The sequence below is a fragment of the Tiliqua scincoides genome, chromosome 3 (assembly GCF_035046505.1).
Source record: "Tiliqua scincoides isolate rTilSci1 chromosome 3, rTilSci1.hap2, whole genome shotgun sequence".
NCBI classification, from domain to species: Eukaryota; Metazoa; Chordata; class Lepidosauria; order Squamata; family Scincidae; genus Tiliqua; species Tiliqua scincoides.
The window spans coordinates 182,402,931-182,423,306 of record NC_089823.1 but is presented as its reverse complement, the minus strand read 5'-3'; the positions used below and the strand labels follow the sequence as shown (position 1 = coordinate 182,423,306).

The following is a 20,376-nucleotide window of genomic DNA, read 5'->3' as shown; positions in this document are numbered from 1 at the left end:
GACTTGTCCTTCAGTATGCTGCTGGCTCAGCAATCTCAGCCGACGCTCTCCATGTTGATATGGGTCAGTGAGGCTACTCTGGCACCACCCACCATATCCCACCATTGGCTGAGGGCTACAAGGTCATTGAAGGCAAGGACCCAGTCCAGGCAGGTGGTGCACCAGAGCTGTGGGGAGAACCTGTGGTGGAAGCTAGCCCCTTCTTTGAGGTATAGCCACTCTTCCTTGATGTTTTTGACTCTGGTCCTTTACCCAGACCTGGAACAGATCAGGAGGGCAGCCAGACCAAAGGCAGCACATGCCTCCTGCAGTGACCACCCACCTGGTAGGAGGGTGAGTGTACACATGTATATATTGCCATCCTAATCTAGAATGAATATGTTGCTGGTGAGAGCATAATTACTAAAATCTAATGATTAATCTTGTGCCCCAGAATATTATCACACAAGAATAGCTCAATAAGAGCTGGTGTAGTGCCACTATTCCACCAGTGTAAACTGCCTTATGGCAGTCACAAAAGGCTTTCTGGAGTTGGACACTGCTGGAGTGCCAGTGGGAAGGCCAGAACGTCCTTGCACATGACAGCAGACCAGAAAAGGCCTGCTGGCACAGGTAGGCTGATGTGGATGGCAGGAAGTGGCAGGAGGGAGGGTGGTGGTGAGCAGAACGGGGAGGCAACAGGGGTTGGGTAGATCAAGTCCATAAAGGGGGCTGGTTTCACAGCAGCGATGGCCACCAAATTCTAAGCATTTCCTGGGCCTGATCCACATTCACAGGTCAACACGGACTTGCACCAGTGATATTAATCACGCAGGTCTGAATTGACCAACCAGGCTAGCAGGGGCTTATTAAGCACTGCTGCATCATGGTGAGTTAGGTAGCATTGGACCATAAGGCTATAATCCAATACACACTTTCCTGGGAGCAAGGCCACTGGACACCATGGTACTTACTTCTGAGTAGACATGCATAGGATTATGCAATAAGAGACTGAGCTACGACTCACGACTTTGTGGGATGGGCAGTCCAATCTTACCTAAATTGATGCACCCTACTGATGCAGCCCCTGGGGGCTGGGGATAAGAATAGGCCCTCAGTTTGGCTGTACTTGTCGTAAGAGGCGACTAAACAGCCACCGGGTAGATGGAACTCGTCAGCCTGGGAAGGCAGCTCATCTGAGAGAAGGAAAACTCTGATCCCAAACCTCCACTGCCTTGTGGCTACATCCAGTTATGGGAAAGGCTTCGGGAGTCAACCTCGAGGCAAAATCCGGAGCCGGAGTCCCTGACGCAGTTCATGGCTGAACACAGTCACGTTCTGGCAACTCCTGCGACGCTGCTGGAACCAACCGTATTGGCCTCTGCCTTTCCATTGGACCATTTCAGCGACATGGAGAGGGGGGGATTTGCTGCATGGGAAACAGTCTATTCTCCATATCTACCTTACCCAGGCTTCGCGCACTGGAGAGGATACTCTGTTCCAGAACCACCATTTAGAGCGCAATACCGTAGTCTTCCGAGACTGAAGGATGCCAACAACAGATGCAGCTGTGCCTCTGGAGCACATGCTACATCCTGCGGAAAGGGACAGTCCTGACATCTTCTCCAGGTAAGGAAAATTCTTTCCTTTTCCCAGGAGTAAGCCCACACTGCCCCACTTGGTCTACTAGACCCTTCTCAGCAATTTAGCTGGTGCAGGTCCAAGTGGATCTGGGAAGTTGGATCAAGGCCGGGAAGGGGGGGGTAGGTTATTAGTGGCACCACAGCCACCAATACTGCCTGCTTCCCAGCCTTGATCCACTCCTCACTGCCCCTCCTCCCCTCCCTGCCTCATTCCTCCCTTGTGCTGACTTACTGGCTCTGGGTGTCATTCTAAGGCCACTAATGCACAGCTGAAGCCACTTGCCACTTATGGTGGTGGCCCAGCTGCGTAAATGGTGTGTTGCCTTTTGTGACAGCCATAAAGGACCTTGCACTGCCAGACCACTAGTTTCAGCAGCACAAGGCCCCAATAGGATTGAGGCATGAATCTCATCTGTGCCATGAAGTCAATAGGTTGCCTTAGGCATGCCGTACCATCTCAGTCCCAGCTGTGATATGGGAATAATAATATCAACCTGCATGTTAGTTGTTGTAAGGGCTACTTCAAGATTTGTATAATATCAGTGATCTAAGTATTTCTAGTCTGAATCTGTGAAGCAAACAGATGAGAAGTATTATTCCTATCATGTAAAAATTTCATCCAGTATACTCCAGTTGTCATCTTGTAGCAAATGATAGCACAGCTCTCTGAATACAGTGAAACAGGAAAAAAAACGGAAAAAAAAACAACCACTTCCCCAAACATTTTGAGAGGCTGGGATCACCAGAATCTATTAATTTACTTTTTGTGGAGATCATTCCTCCCATAGTTAAGGTTTTGTAATTGGTTAAATCTAAAGGTGTGCTCTTGGGGAGCGCAATTAGCATTTGCAGTATAATTTGCTGTTTAATGAATGCTCTTTTTTATTTGCAATTACTTGAGGAAATACAAGCCTCCCCTGGGCCTTCACCTTTTATCACTGCAGATATCGAATGCTGTTTCACCTAAGTACATTTTGTGCAGTTTTTGTTTCTTATGCAAATAAAACATCTACAGACAACTCTGCACTGTACCAGAAATGGCATTGTGGACTTCAGTCTGATTGAGTACCTTTAACCTAAGAAGGGTATCACGTACCGAAAAGCCATCATCACTTATGATGAGACTTTGGGCAATTTGTTTCTTTCAACAATTATTGGCTTGAATCAAAATGGGTTAAAATCATGAGGAATTATTTCTGGTGACCTTTCTTTGCAGACAGTCTTTTATGAAAAAGTGTCTTTTAGCAGGCAATTCAGAGGTTCCTTAAAAAGAGGGGGAAAAAGACGAAATTTGCCATAATGATTTGGACAATCTAAGGGTTTGTTTTTTAAACAGCATATACATTTCTTTACTAAATGGTTGCAGAATTGCATTGAAACTTGGTCTGCCAGGTGTTTCCAAAATTCAAAGGATCAAAAAGGGCTATCTTTTACTACTGCTTGAAGATGTCATGGCTAAAAAGCCACTTCCATTATTTGGAGAGCCACTTAACAACGTGATAACACAAAATCTGCCGCAAAAATCAGAATTCTCTTAAAATCCTACATGAAAAATAGCATATCTCTTTCGAAAAGTCATGTTCCCGATAGGAGAAAACTAAAGTGACAGTCATGAATTAGAAGACTGAAACTAAACTCTCAGTTTGGAAAACTGAATTACCCACCCTGTTATCCATCCAACCTCCTTTCGCCACATGGGATAATCAAGGCTGAATACGCTGAGAGCTCCTTTTACAAGATGGCCTATATAAAGCAAAGATAATGCCACCCGGTGTTATTTGAAAGGACATCTTGGGAAAAGCGTCGCAGATACCCACATTCATTTTGAATAGGGAGAATGAACATCTTGATCGGCAACCTTGTTCCTGTGCTGTATGTATGATGCTCTTTAGACATCTTCCTGAACATGAACTCCTGATTTGAACAGAAATGTATTACTAATAATATGTATATTAAATTTTGAATAGATAATATAGTTTTAAAGCCTTATAGAATGCAGAACTGGACCATAATGCTAAAATGCTGTGATTTGTCATTGTCTAATAAGTGATTTATATAATATCAGTGATCTAGGTATTTCTAGTCTGAATCTGGAATCTGAACAAGTACTCATTCACCATGGGTGTAAAAATTCATGTTTCATTTTCTGCTGGCAATTAACAGGCACCTCAAACAGGCTTGATACATGTAAGGCAGTGAATCCTCCTCAAGTCCTGGAAGCATTTTGGAAAATCAAATTCTGTGTTTCTTAGTATTTATATATCCTTGGAAGACATGATGATGGTTACTTTTCTTCTGTGGGTGATCTTGGCTCGAGGCATTGCGGCTCGGTGCAATCCCAATAAAGCAGGTAAAATTATTTCATTGCACCCCTGCTATATTTCTCCCTTGCAATTAAATAACCTTCAAAGTACCTGGCTGTACTTAATAAGAATGAATATTAAAGAAAGTTGTAGTCATATCGAAATATTCGCCACAGCCTATTTGCAAAAATGTACATGTGTAATCTTGCCACTAGAGATGAAGAATTTCCGCTAGATCACCAGAGATAGTGATAGAAATGAAGGGTGATGCATATCACACATGACCAAGTCTAGATATGCATGTTTTTGGATGGTTTTTTCCCCTTTATTTTCAACCCAGCTAAACAGAACTAACTGTACAAGCCTATTCATGTCTACTCAAATGTAAGTTCTGAGTTCAATGGAATTTACTTCCAGGTAAGTGTGCATAGGGTTGCAGCCGTAAGGGAAGCAAGGCTGAGAGATAGTTGCCCAAAGCAACTAATGATATTGGAATTGAGCAAGAGCTTTAGAGAGTTCTGTGGTAAATTAAAGATGATTTATGGTGGCCTGAGATTTCATAGGCAAGGATCTACTTCATCTAATGCCAAGAAGTAGACAGCTTTCGCAGGTTCAAATCTTCTCCTTCATCATATTGACGGTTGCTATATGAACATAGGTAGAATGTGATTAGGGCTTTTGAGTAATAGAACATTTCAGTGAGGTATAAATTTCATATATGGAGAGGTATGTGGTTGGGAATGATTGGGAAATGATTGGGAAACAAATGATTGGGAACATTTGTCTCTTTTGGTTTTCACTTGATTTTCCTCTCCTAGTCATTGTATGTTGAGGTGGGCTGCACTGGAAGTGCAAATATCTATGAACTGGTATTATGGACGAATTTGGTAGACTTGGGTGTCATGTGTGACCCTGTTCAGTTTTTTTGTTCATTTCACAATGTAATTTGGAGATTGTGGGAAGTAATTAAGATACAGGCATGCCCCCGTACCCACAGGGGTTCTGTTCCATGAGGGTTTTGAATGTCCTTATGAATGGGAAGTTAATCAGCTGGCTTTGGCAGGGTTCCAGATCCCCCTGCAGATACCGAATCCACAGATACAAGGGAACATCTACTCCCACCCTCTGGAGATGAGGGGAGCTCTGCTCCCCTTGGCTCCAGAGGGGGCCCATGCCAGGGGTTGCATACTGGGAGGCCCTGCAAACCCAATCTATGGATAAGTGGATCTATGGATACGGAATATTTGGGAGGCCCCCCTGTAATTCATAATGGCATAAGCAGTTGTGTCAGTATCTGTGCAGTGTGAAGTGCCTTTCTCATATATGATAATGTGCCTGTAAGACTATGGGCAAACTAGGAACATATCTGAGTTCATGTCCATGAGTCCATGTAGTTGTAGATGTTACCACAAGCTGACAAATTTGCTTCTTATCTGGAATGGGGAAGGTGTCTTGACAAATCATGTCAAATTTTCCAACCCTGTGGATGTTTTGTTTTTGTGCAGAGCTAATTTTTGGGAAATGTTTAAAAAAAAATTGGAAATGCGAAAAAACATGGAAGCACACTTAGAAAACATGTGTTTCTAAGAGATTACAAAAACAAAGGGATGTGTTAAAACAATAGGGAAAAAAGTTGGGAAGAGGTCCTGTTAGTGAAAGTGGTAAATAATTGAATGCACCATCAGGTTAAACTAAAATTAAACAGGTTCAAGTATCTACATTTGGTACTATTCTGTGAAAAAACCATTTTTATAGTAAACATGTCAGAAAATAAAATGCATATCAAGAGAGATCATAGTTCTAGGGTGAAGAAACTACTTGTGGTATATACTGAGAACTTAATTGACATCAGGACTCATTGGAACTATGTTGTATTTTTAGTGTTATAGACTGGTCTTGAACATAAGAAGCAGCAACAAGCATTTCTTTATAACTGCATAACTGTAATTATGTTGTAATTAAAAACAAACAAACAAAAAACACAACTTTCCTTTTTACTTTTAGATATCATTTTGGTGTACTGTTACCCTAAAACCATAATTACTAGAATCCCTGAATGTCCTTACGGATGGGAAGTTAATCAGCTGGCTCTTGGCGGGGTTTGCTATAATGGGATCCATGATTCAGGATACTACCAGTTTACAATTCCAGATTTGTCACCCAAAAATAAATCATACTGTGGAACTCAATCAGATGTAAGTAGTCAATACACAAGTAATTCCTTCCATAGCTTTGGTGGAATTTTTATACAGTGTGTGACTGAGACAAAGCCCTTTGTTATCTAAGAAAAGATTCTCACTGCTTTTATTACATCTTTGGAATTATAATTTGAAAAACAATCTGTGCCCACTTTTCCAGCCTCATGCCATTTCAAGATTTATACAAACAAATCATCACTCTAGGATGAACATCACTCTAGGATATGGATATGCCTTCATTCTTCTCACCCTTCAAAACTATGTTTCAGCTGCTTAGAAATTCTGGGCTAAAGTGGTGATATTTAATACTGGCAATTTGTACTTTGCTAAATGTGCAAGATATTTATCTTGCAAGTTGTGACAACTTTTGTAACATCACACTCCTAGTAACTCTTCCTCTATGAATATTTAGTTCTGTTGTACAGTTAATATTATGTTACAGGAACACTTTGAAAACACTCAGTGGTGTTTGTGAAAGAAGCAGTTTTGTTTTATAGATTGACTGGTTCTCTTCATCTCCTATATCTTATACAGTTGACTATGGAAATCAAAAGTGGTTCAGTGTAACTGGCTACATTATAATCACGTGATCATAACTCATGATTAAATTATAATAATGAACATGATACACAACTTAGTACTGTAGAATACTGACAATAATCAAGTTGTTTTCACATGTTACTTATGAACAGTAAGGAAAGACATGATGGGCGCAACTTTCCAGCACTGACATAAGGGAAATGCAGCTCCGAGGTAAGGGAACAAACAGTCCCTTACCTTGAAGAGGCCTCCGTGACCGCCACCGGACTGCAGGATGCAGCACATGCCCCATTGGCACGGCTATGTCAGTGCTGGAAAGTTGGTTAGGATTTGGGTCTTTGCCTTATTAGCAGTTTGCAGGTTGATTTGGAGCGATGAGTCCAGTATTTTGAAACCCCTACATAAATTGGCCCAACTTGGCATATGATCCTAGATAAATGTCTGCTTACTACTTTGGGAGCACAATCCAGAACTGTCTTTGAGCTGGCGCATGTCCCTTGCACTGGCCCAGGACTGTCGCAAATGTGCCATAAGGCACATTTCTGATGATTTGGGAGTTGGTGGGGCCAGCACAAAGACGTGCTGGCCTGTGGAGGCCTAATCCAGCCTCTGCACTGTCCAGGATGGTGAGTTCATGCCAGCCAAAGGCGGCTGGTAAGGGGAGTTTGGGAGGACGGGGAGGAGGGAGGGCCAGAGGGTGGACAGGGCCCGGGAGGGGGGTGGGACCAGGCTGCTTGGATTTGCACCAGTGATTTTGCTGGAGCAGATCTGAGTAGCCCCATTGAGGTGGTTGCCACACAACATGGGGTACAGAGAAATACATCCCCTTTCTCTGAGTTGCTCCTCCTCAAACCCTGCACTGGATACAGCACAGGCCTGCCTGCCTACCTGCCTGCCTGCCTACCTGCTCCAATGCAGGATAGATCGGGCTGCCTGGAATATAAGTTTTTCCAGTTTTATTCAGCTGCCTTGCAAAATCATTAAATAGTCTTTTGAGAAAGATTACAGTAAAAATACACTGGAAACAACAATCCAAGGAGTTGATATGTTTTTGCAGCATATAGATAAGACACCAATTTCAGTTACCTAATTCAACAGTTATATTTTTCTGATTTCTCTTTAGAGAGGACACTTAGTAATTTATATGGAACCATCACTTGCTTCCTAAGGCTATTGCACTCACTCACTCAGCCAACGATCCTCTTTGCATGGTGAAGAAGAGGGGGAATATTCACTCCCACCACCGCACCTAAGGTAACATGGAAGGCAGGTAATCCATACAGAAGCCTATACGTGTGGATACCCAGTTGTGTGTGACTTAGGTGCATGGTGGAAGGGAGGGGGCCTACACCTATTACATCACCATTCAAATAGGATCACAGTCTGGGTCAATGTATGAGCCAGTTCCAGAAATATAAACTGTCAAAAAGACATTAATGACTAAGGGTTCAATCCTATCCAACTTTCCAGCCCTGGGGCAGCCACAATGCAGCCTGAGGTAAGGGCACAAATGTTTCAATACCTTGAGGAGGCCTCTGAGACTCCCTCTGCAACACAGGATGCAGTGCAACCCTATTGGCACAGCAGCGCCGGCACTGGAAACTTGGATAGGATTGGATCCTAACTCATGTATGGGTTATGAACTTGTAGTAGCAAAATTGTACATCCTATGAAACATCCTCTGCCTCTTCTGTCCCTTCATTGTGATGAGTGAAGCCATGTGGCTACTCGGCCAGACTTGAATAATTGAACATTTAAAACCAGTGGTTCCCAAACTTTTTTGACTGGTGGCTCCCTTGACGTATTCCCCTTCAGGGACACAATCCTATACATTGTATACGGTGGTGGGTTACTTTTACGCAAGGATTCCACTGTTCCCCAGGCTGGTTTCCACAGCTCTCCAGGGAGCCACAGTTCACCTTTTGGGAACCACTGCTTTAAACCCATGAGATTGCATTTGTGATGCAGACATTATTTACCTCCCTGTCTTTCTTCTGTTACAGTTCAAAAATCCCATCTATCATTTCTATAATTCCATCATCTCCAATGACAGCTCAGTAATTGTGAAGAGCCAGCCTGTAAACTATACCTTTACATGCACGTACCACGCAAACTACCTGGTGAACCATGCAGCCTTTGATCAAAGGTAATCCTGCCTTGATTGATAGATGCTCCATCATCTAGAATATACCTAGCTCTACTTTCAGCAGTGTATGATTTAGTCATGTGACATTTTCTGCCTCTTTTAGAGTGGCAACAGTTCATGTGAAGAACGGCAGCTCCGGTTCGTTTGAAAGTCAGTTGTCCCTCAACTTCTATTCTGTAAGTAATATGTAGATGTTTGCTCTAAATTTCATAATGCTGGGAGGTGGGTGGGTCAATACCTCAAGGCATTTAGGGCGCCTGTGGTGTAACGGTATTTACTACTGTACGTATTTGAGTAAGCTACTTGGGAGCTGGGGGAATGGGAGTCCAATCACGTGTGTGCTTTATTTCATGTGTGGTGTGTATTAGTGTTTGGAGAAATCCTGGAAATTTGAGCCCCTTCATTCATTTATTCATTCATCTAAATTCCATCTCTAATGTATTTATTTAAATTTTATATTTAATTTTTTAGTGGCCCTTGACACTGTGCCAGATACAGCCCTATGGCCAAAAAGTTTGGAGACCGTTGATCTATATGCATGGGACTCACTCTGTAATGTATTGCTTGATAGCTCACTTTTTACCTTGAGATTGTGGAAGTGTCAGGAGAGGACCTCTCTGTGTGGCTCATTGTGTGTTTGACATTGCACTCATGCAAGCCATCCCTTCATATCCCAGTCACTAAGTAATGATCAACAGACATGTATTAAGTCATTATAATTTATTAGTATCTACACAGGGAGTTCAATATGGAGCTTAGGGAATGACTGCAGGCACAATGTTTTTAATTAATTTACAGAGCTCTTGGTTCCAATCAGGGGAGTCAAGGGAAAAGCCCTGTGAGAACCTAATGGTACCCTCCCCCATGCTTTGGAAAACCATGCAAAGGTTATGTCAGGTCCATTGCCCAGGAACCAGGCACTGGAGAGGTGGCATGATTTCTGTTTAATCATGGTTTTGTATTTTTAACTGTCATTGTAAGCCATCTTGGGTCCCTCTGGGGAGAAAGGCAACCTAGAAATAAAGTAAGTAAGTAAGCAAGTAAATAGAGGGCTCACATATGTGGCTGCCACCTGCTCCCCATTGTCCCCTGGCAGGCCTGCCCTTTGTGCCCTGGGTTGCAGGATGGCTTCCCAGTGATCATGGGGAATAGCAGCAGCAGGATTTGTAAAATGGCACCTGGGAAAGAAGCCGACAGCCTGCTCCTGCTGCTTCCACTGCCTTCTGAGAAGCCGCCAGGAGCCCAGGGACCAATGGGGAGGCTTACTAGGAGGCAGTTATGAGCAGGCGGAGCAGCAGACCATCCTCTTTCTTTCCCTGCTGCATTATCAGGGGAAAGGACATCCAGAATTGTCAAATGGCACTAAGAGAAGAAGAAGGCAGTTCGCTGCTGCTCCCCCACCATTGCCAATCAGCATCCCCTTTAACCCATGCTTACAAGTGGCGCCTCCCTGCTTCAGGAATTGGTCAAGCATGGGTCCACGTTGGTCAAGCATTGCCCCCCCCAGCATATACCTCCCAGACCCACTATAACGAGCATACACCTTGCAGCATAACAATTCATTGCTTATGTAGAGGTTGCCTATATTGTATACTGGTCTGGTACAGTTCAGTTACGCTACTGTCTTTGCTACTTTTAGCTTTGTTAACTTTTAGCTATATTAATTTTGCTACTGCATACTAACCTGATAAGTTAGCAGTCCAATTATATATATATTTGCTCAGAGGGCTAAGTGTGCATGGGAGCGCACTGTGAATATCTCATATATCTTCTTTATGTACTTGTGCTTTCTGATGGTGGTACAAGCATTGTGTGACACTTGAGTTTAATATACTGCACTAGAGCAAAAACCATTAAGACCTGCTGAATGTCACAAACAAAGGGCAATGTGTATCGTCTTTTAGGCCTTGCTACACAAAGAAGTTTCATTCATTCTTACTGAAATTTACCTAGCTGTCTTCTGAATGCAGAAGATGTTTAATGTTCTCTTGGGATCTTTATTCCACTTTGTATTTGGTTTCTTACCATGAAGCCTTTATCTGCAAGTTCTTCCCCCTTTTCAGCATTAGGTATGTGTGCAGAACATGCTACTTGAATAGAAATCAAGCCTAAATCTCCTTTTCCCCCCATCAAATCTCAGACAGAGAATGGCCTAGATTTTACCATGAATAACTGGAAGCCAGACCTCAAGATACTATGAACAGAGATTCTCTCCAGCAGGTCAGGTGACTGGCATTTTCCCATGACCCCACAGCAATAGAATGTCAGTGAAACTACACTGTATCCGCTTCAGTTCTCCTAGTTTCAGCACATTTCAAGCAAAAGACTGTTTACAACAGTTATTTATTATGTGAGATTCAGGGATGAAAAGCTTTGGGCATCTAAACATCAGAAGTCTCACTCTGATTGTTTTGTCTCCATAGCTATGTGGTATTGGGGTAAATGGATCATGTATTCTCATCAGCAGTTATTCAGAACTAAATTCATTATACAGAAGTTTGCACATTCAGACCCTCCTGATCTTCTGAATAATTATGATAAATATCAAACAAAACAACAGCACCCAGTGCATGATACCAGAGAACTCATCCTAATGGGCTATAATCCAGTAAGAGGCATTTGACTTGGTGAATGTTTGATCTCTGGAAAAGGATTCAGATCAATGTAATATATAACTAACATGACGGAACACCATGTAGCAGGCCAAATGTTTATGAAACCCTTCTTTGGGTTTCATAACAGCTGTCATTTTGAGCAAAGATTCACTTACAACATTACTCTCTGCCCATTTCCCCATGTTGCACCTATCTTTCATGATGTGCATAATCAAATTTGGTACGTGACATGTTTGCAACGTTTGCACTACAGTTAAAGCTATTCAAATAACAATTTTAGCATGTAAGAATTTGAGATGAAATCATGTGAATCAGTGCTTAGTGGTTGTGGTGTCTCCCTGGTGAGAGAGAGATACCAATTTGCTAGAACCTCAAGCCACCCTGTTAAGGCAATGCTTTAACTTTGTTTGAAATGCTAAACCAAGTGCGTTATTTTAAAATAAACATCTTTTAAAAAAAATAGCAAAACAGATGCATCCACCTACTCAAGCAGCATTTTTCTTTTAGCTCAGCAGTTCCCAAACAGGTGGGTCACAATCCACCAGGGGAACTGGAAAAGGGCCATTCCCCCTTAAGGGGAGTGGCCCAGGAATGAGTCCCCCATGGCACCACAGTGATTGCAGCATTGTGGGGACCCAGGACATTCTAATGCACCTGAAGGGCTCCTGAAACCTCTTTGAGGGTCCCGGAGGCTAGAAGCCCCCTCTGCGAGCCTCCATATGGCTGCCCTGAGCTCCGATCTGTGATCAGGGCAGCTGCTCACTGAGGGGGCTGCGAGCCTCTGGGACCCTCAAAGAAGTTTCAGGAGCCCGCCCAGGTAAGTTTAGAATGTCCCAGGGTCCCTGCAGTGTGACGATTGCTGTGGTGCTGTCAGGGCCCCCCCCCACTCCTTCCCTGCCCCCGCCACTACATATGAGGTTCCATGCTTCCTCGAGGAGTTTGGGAACCTCTACTTTAGTTATTTACAGGTCTTGTTCTCCTTCTATCTAACATTTCAACTTTCTTCCCATTAACTGCCTTCAACCAACTGCAAACTGTTTACTGCCACCAAACCTCAATCAATCACAACCTTCATCACTTCTAAGCCAACCACATCTTTTGCCCAACACCAGCAATCATAAAAGAGCCATACTTCATAACCTGTATTACAACGCTGTGTTTTGTTTTTGCACCTCCAAATATTATCTCAAGGCTGAAACTTAAACAAGACAAAACTTCACTATAAATATTATTCCAGTCAACACATCTAACAATTTATGTACAGGTTGGGCATCCCCTCCATCCAAAATTCCAAAATCCGAAGTATTCCATAATCTTTTTGAACATCAACATGACTTTAAAAAAAAAAAAAAAAAGTTGACTTTTTTGCATGCCAGTGGGAACTGGCCGGCCTAGCACAATGCATGCTGGGGTATGCAGACATATATTTTACTTTTTTACTTTTTTGCATGCCAACTGCATAGTGCAAGGTCCATGAGGCAGAAGGAAGCCGGCTGTGTTATAACCCCTAGCCTTGGGTTGTACAGAAGGTGCTGCAGAGCTGAGCAGGCAGTTTTGAGGGCCTTTCAGAGGGTGATGGGGTGAAGGGAAGGGGCAAGTTGGGAGCCTCACCCACACCAGACAGCACAGACCATGCCAACAGGTTTATTCTTTTCATTCAGTACAGATATTCTGAAATCAGGTCCCAAGCGTTCCAGATAAGAGTTACTCAATTCATATCATATTGGTTCATTTCATCACAATGGTCAATTAATCATAATCATGATGGGCTTATCCATCATGCTTATCCATGCTGAACTGAGTAACTTTCCACATACAGTTCAGCAGTGGGTGGTTGAATGTTGCCTCTAAGTAGGTCTTGTCATGTAGCTTTCCAACTAGTTCCTTTCAGCAGCTTCCAATCTCGGTCATATTTCTCATGTTTTTATACAAGCTTTCAGACTGTTTGGTGAGTGGCATATCAAGGCCATATCGTCTTACACTTTGTATCCAGTTGCCTGGTTGCTGTGCCCATGTTACATTACTAACCCATTGCCCCATTTTCTTTCTCAGAATGCCAAGTTTACAAGCAAGAAGGAAGCCCCCTTTATAGTTGAAACTTCAGATATTGGTTCAGATGTATTTGCTGGAGTAGAAGCAAAGGGCTTAAGTAACAGGTATTGGTGAACCCCTCATGTGAAATTGGTACTGAAACAGTCACAGTTCTATGGCTCACATCTGTTTGTCTCCCCCAGATTTAAAGTTGTCCTGACCAATTGTTGGGCAACTCCGTCATCAGAGTATTACTATCAAATCCAGTGGCCTCTCATAACTAAGGGGTACGTAATTGTGTGAATGTGTCAAAATACATTTTGTATTCATGTGATCTGGAACCCTAATGAGGAGGATGTTCTGGAGGAGGTTCTATAGGCTGGTCTTATTGTCACCTGCAGTACTTTTTGATGGATTATGTAGACATTCAGAATAATTATGAGCACAACACTGTTGGCGCTGTTCCATTTCAGTCACCTAGTGAAGACTGCATGTTTGAATGCTTGGCAAAGCCTGAGTTTGGTCCTTTGGCACATGCCCAGAGCTCCCCTGTGGCATGGGCCCCACCTGGTGGTCCTGTTGGTCACCAACTTAATCCCCCAATCTGCAGCATAACTGACTGGTAAATGCAACTTCTCTCTTCCCATTTGAGAGTGAAAGAGAAGCTGCTTTCACTGCTATTGAAGCCTTTGTCTGTTTTGGCAAAGGCATCAATCCCACCTCTGCATTCCTGGCTTTCTCCATTAACCATTCACATGTGTCGTAGGCCCCTGTCCCAGTCCAGTCCCAGGATGACTGCAATGCAGTGAATGGCTTAGAGATAGCAAAAGAAGGAATGCCTTATGGGTTTCCTCATTCTCACACTGCCTGTTGTCATGTGGCTCAGGTGTGCAACAGATGATTCCATCTTAGTACATGAAAATGGGAAAGACAGCCGGGCCACTTTCCAGTTTACTGCATTCCGGTTCCGGAATATTCCAAAGCTTTCTAAAGTGTGGCTGCACTGCGAGACACACGTGTGTGACAGTGAAAAGTTCTCCTGCCCTGTGGTAAGTTCTTTGTGTAGCAATTAGCAAAGCAGCCTAGACTTTTATTTATTAGATTTGTGAACTTTTTGTTGAAAATCGGTATATAAATACTGTTGTTGTTGTTGTTGTTGTTAGTTTTGTAATCCACCTTTTTCCCTGAAGGGCACCCAAGGCAGCTAACAACACTTAAAAATACATACAAATACATTAAACTGTAAAAATACAATAAAACAATAAAATAGATAATAAAACAATAAGACCAGCAGCAATAAAACCAGCCATATAAAACAATTGTTAAAAAGCAGCCGCCATGCCCCCTATCAGGCATCAAACTCTTTCTGAAATAAAAAAGTCTTCAAGCCTCACCGGCAGGTTAACAGTGAAGAAGCTGTTCTCAACTCAAAGGGAAGGGAATGCGACAATACAGGCGACACCACCGAGAAGGCCCTATTTTTGGCCGTCATCCGCCTAACTTCTCTTGGTGGCAGCAAGAGACTTTTAAATACTGGACATTTAAATATTGGATTCATTTCTTTGAAGGCCCAATGAAGTCTGGATATGTGGCTAAGCTCTGTCATTTCAGGATTAAATAGCTTTCTGCAAAGGCATTGCTTTTATTATTATTATTATTATTATTATTATTATTATTATTATTATTATTATTATTATTAACGGTATTTATATACCGCTTTTCAACAAAAGTTCACAAAGAGGTTTACAGAGAAAAATCAAATAACTAATGGCTCCCTGTCCCAAAAGGGCTCACAATCTAAAAAAGATGTCTACAGCAAGCCATTATCAGCCTTAAGTGAATTGGATAGACTGCAAAAGTGATAAAGAGTCCAGAATCCAAACCCTGCTCTTTGGGTTTCTAAAGTTTCTAAACCCTGCTCTAAAGTTCTTTGGGCCAATTTTGGTCTCTTTCAGACTAATTCACATCATATTGTTATTGTGAAGATAATATGGGGGGGGGGACGGGACTTAATTTATACTTTGTTGCTGAGCTCCTTGGAGAAAAGAGGCCAGATGGACACAAATACAATACATTGAAAAGTACTAAATGATTATACTTCCCACTAGAGGGAGCTAGAGCGATGTATAGATGTGTGACTGTATCTATGTACTTGAATTAAGGTCAAATGTTTCTGAACTTCAAACCCCGACTGAGATCCCCTTCATTAAAATAAAAAAAAGGCCACATGGAAGGCACATGTGAGATCTTGTTCCATATACCCACATGGTATGAATGTAGTTAATAATTGCAGCTTATCAGTGCATGCAGATTTGATTGTTGGCATCTGAAAATAAGTTATATCTGTAGCAACAGTTGTCTTTGATTCTGAAAGATGTACCATAGCTTGTGATGCCTGAAGCAATTTTCACCCCTGGGTAGCTTTATGAAATGTGCTGGATCTTTCAAAATAGATCTTGATGCCGACTTGAATGAGACAACATTGGCAAAGTAAGTCCAGATCTTGTTTAATGGTTGACACTGCCAACTGTCTCTTGTTTGATCTGCTTGTGCAGTGATGGGTGGAGGTATGCGGTTGCACTATGGGTGTGGAAGAAAGCATTTTATGCACCAAATCACATGGCAGTGGAGACTGTAGGATGTAGTAGTAACACTTCACCCACAAAACTCCAATCCAGCCACTCCCATTGGGATAAGTAGGTCCTTTCTTCTACCACAACACACTGAAGTAAACACTGCAGAAGACAGAGATCCTCAGAATAAACATAACATATTTGGATCTAATTCTAAGTCCAAAAATGTCTAGGACCATTCTGTTGTCTTATTTTTTTTCACTGCTGAGTTATTCTAAAACTCACAGAAAGTATCTGTACCAAACTGGAGAAACTTCATAGCATCATATTGAAATAGTTTCTTTTTGATCTGCAGCCTATAGGAAAAAAATGTATCTTCATTCAGCATGCGTTCTAGTTCTAGTTCTGTGGACTAGTTCTGTATTTCTCTGTCTCTGAGATAACAAAGGTGACAACTGTTTTCTTCTTCCTTAAGGCATGTGCAAAGCGGAGGCAACGTATAGAACAAACAGGAGGTGTTTTAATGGCTGAACTCAATGTGAACAGTAAGTGAGGGACATTTGCATTCTAGATTAGGATGAAAGCAATGTTGATCAATAGGAGGCTGGCATTAAGTCAGTCACCGACCCTGCTGTTCTTCTTTCTGCCTCCTGTATTGGAATACGAAGAAAAGAACAGAATGAAACAGGACATACAGAGGAGAGGAGAGTAGTGGGTGATGTACTAACCTACCACTCACCTCTCTGACACATCTCTGTTCAGTTTAGAACAGGGGTGTGCAAAGTTTTTGGCAGGAGGGCCACATCATCTCTCTGACACTGTGTCGGGGGCTGGGGAAAAAATTTAATTTACATTTAAAATTTGAATAAATTTACATGAGTTTCCATAAATGAATATATTAAAGATGAACTTATATGAATGAATGAAGGTCTTGCAATAGCTCAAGGCCTATAAAAGGCCTTGCACAAAGCAAGGCTGGCCTTTCCTTTGCTGCTGCTACTGCATCACAGATGTGAAACAGCAAGCAGTGGAGGGAGCCCTCATCCCACAGCTCACGTGGGAGGTCAAACAGCGCCCTCATGCTGAAAGCAGTTGTGTCGGGCCAATGAGGGCTCCAGCAAGTCTCTGGAGGGCCAGAAGCTCATTGGAGACTGGGGGCTCCCTGAGGGCCGCATTGGGAGTCCTCAAGGGCTGCAAGTGGCCCCAGGGCCTGGGTTTGGGCACCCCTGGTTTAAAACATAAGAACATAAGATGTTGTTTGATTCCATGGAGGAGGAGAAGTGACAGTAGCTGGTGCAACCCCCAGCTCACTGGGTAAAGTGCGCCCATTTTTGATGGTGCAGCTACACCAGCAGAATATAGGATTGAGCTCTCAGACACATTTTTTTTTAAAGATTGGAATGCATGGCATACCTGTGAGAAATGATAAAGGCATCTCTGTCGACACTCTGTCAAGGCCCTGGGGGAGGTTTGGAAAAGCACGTTTCTGATGACTTTCAGAAGGGATTACAAATATTCTTATTTACAAAGGCATTTGGAAATTCAGCTAAAAAAATTCCAAACAAGTAAACCAAGTATAACCAAACAAGTATAATTTTTTAAATTATAAATACTGATGGCTGTGATTTTGATTATGATTACCGTAAGCTTCCTCTGGCATATATGGCTGATAACTATTTAAAATAAAATAAGTAATAAAATGAAGCCATTCTATTTTTTTTTTTAACCAGGTCATACATTTCAGAATGTAGTTTTTGGCCATGTATCTGAAATCACATTATTTAATTTTTTCATACGTTAAAATATTGCCTGTGTATATTCTACTTTTTCTTATTTCACACAGGTAGAGGATTACCCAGGAATTACAATTTTTCAGGTAAAAATTCAAATTCTAAACCTATCCAGGCCACATATTATTCCAAGTGATTGTGTCAGCATCAACACAAATATTTTTTAATAATAGAGTTATTGTTATATTTATAATAGAGCAGCTAGATACATCTGGAAGCCATCCCTGACAGTGAGACCACTCACTTATTTTCTTGCTGTTTCATTTTCCTTTGCAGCTATCCTTTGCCATTTATTCCTCATGCTTGGAGTTTGTGCAGTGTTACTATAAGTACAGCCAAATCAGCTGCTGATGCATCGTCCTCATGGTACTTTATTGCTACAGAGAGATGCTTATTTTATCTGTTGAATTACAGTATTTTACATTAAAAATAAACAATATCCGTCTAATGTTTTGTTTCTGTGACATTTGAGAACAATGGTACCTGTGTGCTTTTAAAAATATATCAAATATCAAATCAAGTTTTCCGAGTGGGAAAGAGGAAACTACAATATAATAGGGAACAAGGTACTATAATAATAACATGGCTTCCACACAGCAGTAATGGGCTATGTTAATGCTCACAGTCTGTGATCGTGCACTTTTATTAAGTACTACAGAATACACTTCAGTCGGCAATCTGGATCTTAGAATGTAAGTGTTGCTGCTTTTTTGAAGAGCTGGAAATTCTCAGAATTACCAGTGCGTAATTTATCAAAGGGGAGCCTAGCATGAGAATGCATTATCTAGCAAAAACTAAAGGGTTTTGGTTCTTCTGGCTGGTGGGAGGGGCCCTGTTGGCAGCCACCTTCAACTACTTGGTGAATTGTATGTATGACTACGACTCCGTTGTGTGCTACTGCTTAGGTGCACATTTCATGTAGAGAGAGACCACATGGACAATTACTCTGCAAAATCAAAGAACAAATTTTTGGCCAACAGTGACTGTCCCCTATGAAGAGGCAAAGTCCTCACACAGAAGACCAATGTCTGTATTGAAAACCATTTTGGAGGAGGAAGCAGCGTCAGAATCTGTAACCTCTGGTGAATGCAAGTAAACATGTTTAGGCATTGCATCCTATATTTCAATCAGAGTGTTTCAGTATATGAACTTCAGACCAAGTAAGTCCTAGAAGTATGCTAAAGGTTAACTAAGAGCGTATGATGCTGTTGAGACCTACAATCAGTTGTAGGTTAATGTCAGCCACACCTACAATCAGTTAATGTCCCTCCTCATTGTGCAGCAAGTGTCCTTTAGACTTTATTAGACCAGAGATTATGAAATAGATGAGCACATTTCAACTTTATTGGACAGTATTAGTCATGAGAGAAAAAGTACACTTGTGAGATATACAGTACAGTAGAAAAGTACTTACTTAATCAGTTTAGTTCTGGAACCAGTTCTTTCTTAACTTTTCTGTCTAGAAATAAGGTACATGCTTCACAGGGGTGTCAAACCTGTTTCATACAGAGGGCCAAATAGCATTCATGATGCCTGCTGAGGGCCGGAATTTACCTCATTACGCAGGAAGTGATGTCATTAAGCAGATTTTGCCCAGAAGTAAGCACTTTTTCACTTAGGAACTCATTAGCTGCAAATAACGGAAGAGAAAATACATATATCTTGGTCATATTTTCAAGACCAAGACCAATCATGTGGGCTGCTCTTTCAGCAGTGATACCTCAGCAAAGATCAGCAGCTGATGGTGGTGCTAGGAAAGCTGAGGGCCAGATAAAAAGCTTCTGAAAGCCTGCGGGCTTTATGTTTGACACCCCTGTGCCCAAAATACGCATGTCTACTCAGAAGTAAGTCCCATTACAGTCAATGGGGCTCACTCCCAGGTAAATGTGGATAGGATTGGCGGCATGTACACTTTAATTGTGACTATATACATTTCCTAGAATGTGAGAAAAATCAATTTTCAATAGAGAACTATTATGCTGAAGTTCTTTGACTCATATGCTGTAGCTAATGTTAGTGCAGTCTAGATTTCATTAGACAGATTTTAAACATCAGCACATCTAGATACAATTCATAAATGAACTGACGAACTACTGAAAACAGAATTTTCAACCAGACAGGCATTTGGTCTTTTATGTTCTTGTGAACATTTCATAAACAGGTTGAAATAAAAATACTCATTGCATTACACTTAACTATTTCTTCAACATAACGCTAATCTAGTGAAACATGACTCCTTTTCCTTATAATCAAGACTTCAATAATTTGATTTTCAATTTTGAAATTGTAGGAAAGTTATTTAGATTTTGAAATTGTTTTAAAATGTTATTGGTTCTGGCCTTTTCTAGTTTATATTACTATCATATGAGAAAATTTCTTTGAACAATGCCCTGGCCCTGACTGGCACTTTTACCAAGCAGACATTAAAATCTTATATCCTATAAAGGTAAATCTTGTATCATGCTTAGCACCACAACTTTAGTTGGTTAACATCTCTCTAACCAAGACTCAAAGATTATAAAAAGTTAACAATATAATCCTAGGCATGTCTACTCAGT

At 41.7% G+C, this 20,376-nt stretch overlaps 1 protein-coding gene across 1 annotated transcript; it reads left to right on the top strand.

Annotated features, from left to right (window-relative positions):
• Positions 1 to 3,896: 3,896 nt before the first annotated feature.
• On the top strand, positions 3,897 to 18,147 carry TECTB (tectorin beta). Its single transcript, XM_066621462.1, has 10 exons — positions 3,897 to 3,972; positions 5,930 to 6,120; positions 8,667 to 8,809; positions 8,913 to 8,985; positions 13,477 to 13,580; positions 13,659 to 13,742; positions 14,342 to 14,504; positions 16,504 to 16,573; positions 17,872 to 17,904; positions 18,095 to 18,147. The coding sequence occupies exons 1-10, from the start codon at positions 3,897 to 3,899 to the stop codon at positions 18,145 to 18,147; spliced, it is 990 nt and encodes a 329-aa protein (XP_066477559.1).
• Positions 18,148 to 20,376: the final 2,229 nt, after the last annotated feature.